Source organism: Salvelinus namaycush, chromosome 26, assembly GCF_016432855.1.
Source record: "Salvelinus namaycush isolate Seneca chromosome 26, SaNama_1.0, whole genome shotgun sequence".
Taxonomy (NCBI): Eukaryota; Metazoa; Chordata; class Actinopteri; order Salmoniformes; family Salmonidae; genus Salvelinus; species Salvelinus namaycush.
In genome coordinates, this window is record NC_052332.1 from 4,717,865 (window position 1) to 4,725,456 (window position 7,592).

At 39.3% G+C, this 7,592-nt stretch overlaps 1 protein-coding gene across 1 annotated transcript; it reads right to left on the reverse strand.

Moving 5' to 3' along the window:
• Positions 1 to 823: 823 nt before the first annotated feature.
• LOC120021395 (interleukin-1 beta-like) lies at positions 824 to 6,445 on the reverse strand. The gene is made up of 7 exons (XM_038965151.1): positions 6,054 to 6,445; positions 5,893 to 5,928; positions 5,182 to 5,233; positions 3,258 to 3,480; positions 2,806 to 2,991; positions 2,534 to 2,670; positions 824 to 2,356 (listed from the first exon to the last, which is right to left on the reverse strand). Exons 2-7 carry the CDS (start codon positions 5,922 to 5,924, stop codon positions 2,144 to 2,146), a joined length of 843 nt encoding a protein of 280 aa, XP_038821079.1. The 5' UTR covers positions 5,925 to 5,928; positions 6,054 to 6,445; the 3' UTR covers positions 824 to 2,143.
• Positions 6,446 to 7,592: the final 1,147 nt, after the last annotated feature.

Here is a 7,592-nt window from a genome sequence, read left to right on the forward strand (position 1 = left end):
CTGAAACTCCTTTAGGTGCCTTTAGACAAATTCCAAGCGGACTGTCATGTGCCTTTTACTGAGGAGTGGCTTCCGTCTGGCCACTCTACCATAAAGGCCTAATTGGTGGAGTGCTGCAGAGATGGTTATCATTCTGGAAGGTTCTCCCATCTCCACAGAGGAATTCTGGAGCTCTGTCAGAGTAACCAGTGGTTTCTTGTTCACCTCCCTGACCAAGGCCCTTCTCCCCCAATCTCGGCGCTCTACGGACAATTCCTTCGACCTCACGGCTTGGGTTTTGCTCTGACATGCACTGTCAACTCTGGGACCTTAAATAGACAGGTGTGTGCCTTTCCAAATCATGTCCAATCAATTGAATTTACCACAGGTGGACTCCAATCAAGTTGTAGGAGCATCTCAAGGATGATCAATGGAAACAGGATGCACCTGAGCTCAATTTCAAGTCTCATGGCAAAGGGTCTGAATACTTACGTAATTTCAGTTTTTTTATTTGTTTTCGCTTTGTCATTATGGGGTATTGTGTGTAGATTGATGAGGGAAAAAATGATTGAACCAATTGTAGAATAAGGCGGTAACGTAACAAAACGTGGACAAAGTCAAGGGGTCTGAATATTTTTCAAATGCACTGTATGTAGATATCTTTCTGATAAAGATATCTACATTTCCCTTGACAGAGTGATGCTGAATGCAACAAACATTCTCACCTTACCCCACTCTCCCCTACCTTAGGTAGGTGTTGTGAGTTTCAGGTAGACCGTACAACCTCATGTTATTGTCTGTTCTGCTCTCACATCTCCACAACAACTTTCAAATGCATTGAATAGATGAACTTTATTTCCAACATACAGTAAAATACATCATAGAACCATTGAAATGTTAAAACATACACAGCACCAGTCGAAAGTTTGGACCTACCTACTAATTCCAGGGTTTTTCTTTATTTCTACAATGTAGAATAATAGTGAAGACATCAAAACTATGAAATAACACACGGAATCATGTATTAACCAACAAAAGTGTTAAACAAATCAAATCCAAACTTTTGAATGGCACTGTACATTTTGAAGAATTGAAAAACAACAATATTTGCGCTAAAAGACAAAGAACATTGTGTGTTACATATTAGTTGATGTTAGCTGTTTATGTACAATGTTAGATTGTTTTTTATCTCATAAAGTTAATGGTAATATTAGAAAAGTGATGATTGACTGGCATTCTTATAGAAATAAATAAATAGCACTAAAAGGCACAATTTCAATGTCGATAAATACTTAAAGTAAAAATGACATCTGCAATGTTAGACAATGATTCACTTTCTAATAGGAAATACAAAAAAATTAAATCTCCTCTTCACTGATTTAAAGCAGATAATTCAGTCAGAGTACAAACAGAGACATTTTCAAAAATTACTTGTATCCAAGACAGTACAGAAAGTAGAAAAAAACAAAAACAAATGAGAACTGCTTAGAAAAACTATTAACGATTCTACTCTTTTCTACTCTACTGTAATGTATGCATTTTATACTTGGCACTGTAGCCATAAGATAAAGAATTCAATATGAATTTACTTTTTTTTATTTTTATGTAACACTTTGAACATTTACATTTGTGGCTAAAACATTGCGAAGCTAAAGCAATTACTATCCTACAGAGCAATCAGTTCTAACTGGGCCTTCCCTTAAAGAGTCAAAGAAAAAACGCCACCAAATAATGATATTTTGGTATTAGTTTCATTGGTCTATTGTTGATATAGTCCCCAAAACATTTATGTCAGCAATAAAGTTTATAACTTTCAAAATACAGAAATACTGCCGGTATCAACAACGACTAATGAAACAAACACCAAAAGATCGCTTCTGAGGTTAAACACAATACTGCAGAAGAGAGAATAAACACACAGCACCATCTGCTGGTCAAGCACCCTCACTACAACCAAACCACTTTCAATAAACATTGGTGGTGGTTTAAGGAAGGAGCTAGTTACCACACAATGTAACGCTGTTTGAGTTTGAGAAAAGCAGAGCTCTATCAATTCAACATTCAACTCCTCTACAATATCAGTCGGTCTATCTTCTCAGATTCACCCTGCACTCTCTCTCTGGTTGTACGTGGTACATACACTATGGGGACAGATTGTATGTGTTTAGTTTCTGACCATGAAGTTCATGAGCTTTCTGGCGTCCTGTTTCTGACACATTTCTATGGGCTGGCTTGGCTCCAGTGAGGTGCTGATGAACCAGCCGGGGTACATTGCCGACTCAAAGGTGGTCAGGGAGAAGCCAGTGGTATTCTTGTAGAAGAGGAAGCGAACTGTTTCTTCTTGAGCCCCGATGGTTGTTAACTGGTCCTCACAGCGCTGAGAAAGAGAAAGAGAGAGAGGGGGAGGGGGAGGGGAAAAGGATTAGGATGATCCGGTGAGGTGTGGGTTTGAGTGATAAATGTGAGTAAGTGAGTGAGTACCTGCATGTGACTGAGTAAGTGAGTGAGTACCTGCATGTGACTGAGTAAGTGAGTGAGTTAGTGAGAGACCAACCTCCAACTGTAGGACAGGAGTTGCGCTGTCTGCCTGCTTGGAGCAGGAGAGGTTCCATTGGTCTATCCCTAAGACAACTGGCAGGGCCTGATTGGTGGTGGTGCTGGCATTACTATACCTGGAGAGGTTGAACCTCGCTGAGAATGAGAGAGAAAGAGTTAAAGGGCATCTTCACTATTTTTGTCATTTTTTAACATTCATCTATGATGTTGCCGATTTTGGTAAAGGCTGCCAAAAACAAAGCTTGCGGTGTAGTTTGGCAGTTAGCCTACCTCTCCGGTTGTTGCCTCCCCGGATTGTGACGGCCTTCAGATCCATGGTTCTGTGGCAGTACACCAGGCTCTTCTGGTGACGGTCACACAGGCTATACTGCTCGGGGTTGCCAATCTGCTCGAAGGTCCCCTTTTCCTTTTTGGCCACCGTTCCCATTGGCCCCTGGATCGGGACCATCACACACTCTACACAGAGGAGGAGGGAGGGGGCAGTGGAGGGGGAAAACAGAAAGGGGGGGGGGGGGGGGGGGGGTGGAGACACAGGGCAAGGACCGTCAATCAAATGAATTGTTTAGGGAACTGGGCCTAAAATAACTGAAAAGCAGTACAGTATAATCAAAGAGTATAGAGTCCAGGGTTAGGGGTAAATTTCATTCATATGAGGAAAATGTGGAAATTGAATTTCAGTTTAGTTCCAGAATTGACATGAAATGGCACGGCAGCCTAAGTACCTTCCACCAGGTTATCCATGATGATGCTGCAAAACTGCTCGTCGGTGCACTCCACGTCTAGGGAAGTGTGTGTGGAGTCGGACTTCCGGAAGGGGTTTTTCATTCTATGCAGCGCAATCACCAGGTGAGCCACCTGTCTCATGCCTCCCCGATGCTGTAGGATAACCTCCAAGTCGAGGCTCAGGTCCGCGTGCAGCCCACAGCGCTCCGTCTCTGGTCCACTCTACACACATACAAGTCATCAGAAATGAGAGTCCATGTAGAAGGGAAAAAAATCACTACGATTTTTTTTCTGTTGAACATGCCACCACTTAAGGCAATTTAATATCAAAGAGTACCTTATTGGTCCTCCTTATGTAAAAACTAGAGGTCGACCTTATTTTCATTGACGGCCTAGGAACGTTCTGCCTCGTTCAGGAGCAGAACGACAGATTTTTAACCTTGTCAGCTCGGGGGATCCAATCTTGCAACCTTACAGTTAACTAGTCCAATGCTCTAACACCTGATTACATTGCACTCCACGAGGAGCCTGCCTGTTAGCGAATGCAGTAAGCTAAGGTAAGTTGCTAGCTAGCATTAAACTTATCTTATAAAAAACAATCAATCAATGACTGTCATTGCTCCAATGTGTACTTAACCATAAACATCAATGCCTTTCTTAAAATCAATACACAAGTATATATTTTTTAAACCTGCATATTAAGCTAAAAGAAATCCAGGTTAGCAGGCAATATTAACCAGGTGAAATTATGTCATTTCTCTTGCGTTCATTGCACGCAGAGTCAGGGTATATGCAACAGTTTGGGCCGACTGGCTCTTTGCGAACTAATTTGCCAGAATTTTACGTAATTATGACAACATTAAAGGTTGTGCAATGTAACAGGAATATTTAGACTCATGGATGCCACCCTTTAGATAAAATACGGAACGGAATAAAGTTTTTTTCTCGAGGTGATAGTTTCCGGATTAGTCAAAGGTATATGGTTTAGAGAGAAATAGTCGACGCGTTATAATTCCTGTAATAACTTGCGGCTGAATTTGAAAGGGGTTCCTTCGTTATTTTACCGTTCATGTCTTCCATAGAGAATGTCTTGATCTACTTCAAATAAGGTCTGTGTTTCGTGCAGGCTTAAACCGCCTCGACGTTTTGATACCCGTGTAAATCTCACTAGGATAAGGTAACGTTTGTCAACATATTTTCATAAATCCACTCCACATTTTTTTTTATCGTCGCTTATATTGATCAGAGTTACCTTGTCCTATGGATATCTACACAGTTATAAAATTGGCACGGTGATGTAAGCCTACACGAAACACAGACCTTATTTTAAGTGAATCTAAAAATATCCTATGGAATAAATGAAGGAACCGCTTTTCAGATTTTGCTAGAAGGTGTCATGGGAATTATGACTCGCACTTTGGTTGTCAATTCTTACCATGCCCATTATTAAAATAGGATTTTAATCACAGGTAACTTAAACTCTATTTTTATTCAAACAGTTGAGAGTATTTGTCTCCTAAGCAGACTCTTCAGTATCATTGTCACTTCAGAGCTGTGTGCGTGTGTGTGTATTTATGTATTATATTAAGTTAAAATAAAAGTGTTCATTGTTCATTCAGTATTGTTGCAATTGTCATTCTTACAAAAATGTGTGTGTGTGTATGATATATATATATATATATATATATTTATATTAAAACATTATTATTATTTTTTTTAATAAATCGGCCGATTAATCGGTATTGGCTTTTTTTGTCCTCCAATAAATCGGTATCGGCATTGAAAAATCATAATCGGTCGACCTCTAGTAAAAACACACTCAACCCACGTTTGTGATGCTCCGTCTAAAGTCTACAACTGGTGTATCCTAATCCTTGTGGCGCTTGCCATTCTTTTTGATGCAAGGTTAACAAAATGTCTTACCTTCGCATCAGGCGGGCGGTATTCGGTATCAAACTCCATACTCGAATATGAGCTGTAGAGAGAAAACTTAAGATGTTAGCCTAAAATACCATCTTCCTATTCAAACTCAGATAAACAAGCTAATTTTTGTATAGGAGGTGGGTCTAACCATTTCTAAAAACTTTTTTTTTTTTTTAAATAACTAGACAAACTAGGTTTGTGAAAACTGCATATACACCAGCAAATTGGAAATAGGCAATCTGCCGTTCAAGCAATAACACAGCTGAGGGATGTGGCTGGAGAACTGTAACCACCATCAAATTCATAGACAGGGCTATGGATGCAAGGACTGACATGATATCAAAATTATATATTGAACCATGCGTTGAGGCTATACAGTCTTTGTTTACAATTACATTTTTTACAAACAATGGAGTAAAACAAGCTATATTCTGGGTTCTGAAGAGGTTAAGACAGTTGAACGAATCTCACGAGGCAGTTATATTCTGCAAGAATCAATGGCTATATATCATTCATTTAAAAGTCCAAACATGTAGCAATCTCAAATTTCCCTTTTAAGATAATGATTTATTCGTGTCATCTTCAATTAGGATATTTGACTGTAGGCTATATATATTTACCGGAAGGGTAATAAATAAATTCAAACAAAAAACATAGTGTAAGAACGGCAATTGATACAGTATTCCTCAGAAATCAAGTTAGACAACCTACCTCGGCAGAGCGTCAGCTAAATCGAAGTCCATGATTCTGAGAGAAAATGCGAACAAAAATCACTGTCATTTGAGATGACCGTAAAATACTTGAAATTAATTGTATTGTATATTTCAAAAATGTATTTTAAAAAGTTAAGTACGTTTTTCTAAATAGCTCACCTTTAGAGAGAGTATATATGCTGGAAGAGTTGTCTGTCGGACTTGAAGTGTGAAACTGGTGTATAACGTGCCAAGACGCACGCTTTAAATCGGCTGTTTACGAGAGCATCATAACGACCGCAAGCGACTGCCGAATGACTGATCTAAAAATCACCTTGAATGATAAATAAAGCCTCGTTCTAATTTGTAGATCAGTCAGTCATTCAAAATTTCACCCATGATACATTGCGGAGTTGATCCTCTCGAACACGGCCATAGACTACCTGTGTCTAGAACAGACGAAACCCCCGCACTTCCGCTGAACGTGGTCGAAAAAGTAAACGCACTTTCCAGAGTTTCATCCAAGCTGCCAGGGTTCCGGTCTCGAAGCACGATTTCGACTTTTCGTACAGTCTTACTTCCGTACTGCATTTTAACTGACGTTCGGCCCAGAAAGACAAATTCCACAGATTGCCACATAAAGATATCAGATTTGAAATACCCTAAGAAAACACTTTAGTCATCACCTTTGTGCACAAAACATCCATTGAATTGTACAAATAATTGTCACTTACACGTTTCCATCTACAGTTTTTATGTGAGTAAAATCATACTCTATAAAAATAAATAAATGCAGTCAGATCTTTTTGTGTGAGTAAAATTCATTATGCGAGAAATGGCGGTGGAAACGCCTTTATGCTCAAATATTGATATAATAACCAACATATCTAAGTAATCTTGGAGTCACGTGATGGTATGGTGTGTGGTCCTCCCACTACGACTTGGGAAACCATGCAGTTTATTACGCTAGAGATTGACATTTACATTTTAGTCATTTAGCAAATGCTCTTATCCAGAGCAATTAGGGTTAAGTGCCTTGCTTAAGGGCACATCAACATATTTTTCACCTCATCAACTAGGAGATTTGAACCAGTGACCTTTTGGTTACTGGCCCCATGCGTTTAACCGCTAGGCTACCTAGGCCAGTTGAGAACAAGTAATCATTTACAACTGTGACCTGGCCAAGATAAAGCAAAGTAGTGTGACAAAAACAACACAGAGTTACACATGACCAAACATACAGTCAATAACACAATAGAAAAATATATGTACAGTTGAAGTCGGAAGTTTACATACACTTAGGTTGGAGTCATTAAAACCCGTTTTTCAACCACTCCACAAATTTCTTGTTAACAAACTATAGTTTTGGCAAGTCGGTTAGGACATCTACTTTGTGCATGACACAAGTCATTTTTCCAACAATTGTTTACAGAGATTATTTCACATATAATTCACTGTGTCACAATTCCAGTGGGTCAGAAGTTTACATACACTAAGTTGACTGTGCCTTTAAACAGCTTGGAAAATTCCAGAAAATGATCTCATGGCTTTAGAAGCTTCTGATAGGCTAATTGACATCATATGAGTCAATTGGAGGTCTACCTGTGGATGTATTTCAAGGCCTACCTTCAAACTCAGTGCCTCTTTGCTTGACATCATGGGAAAATCAAAAGAAATCAGCCAAGACCTCAGAAAAAAAATTGTAGACCTCCACAAGTC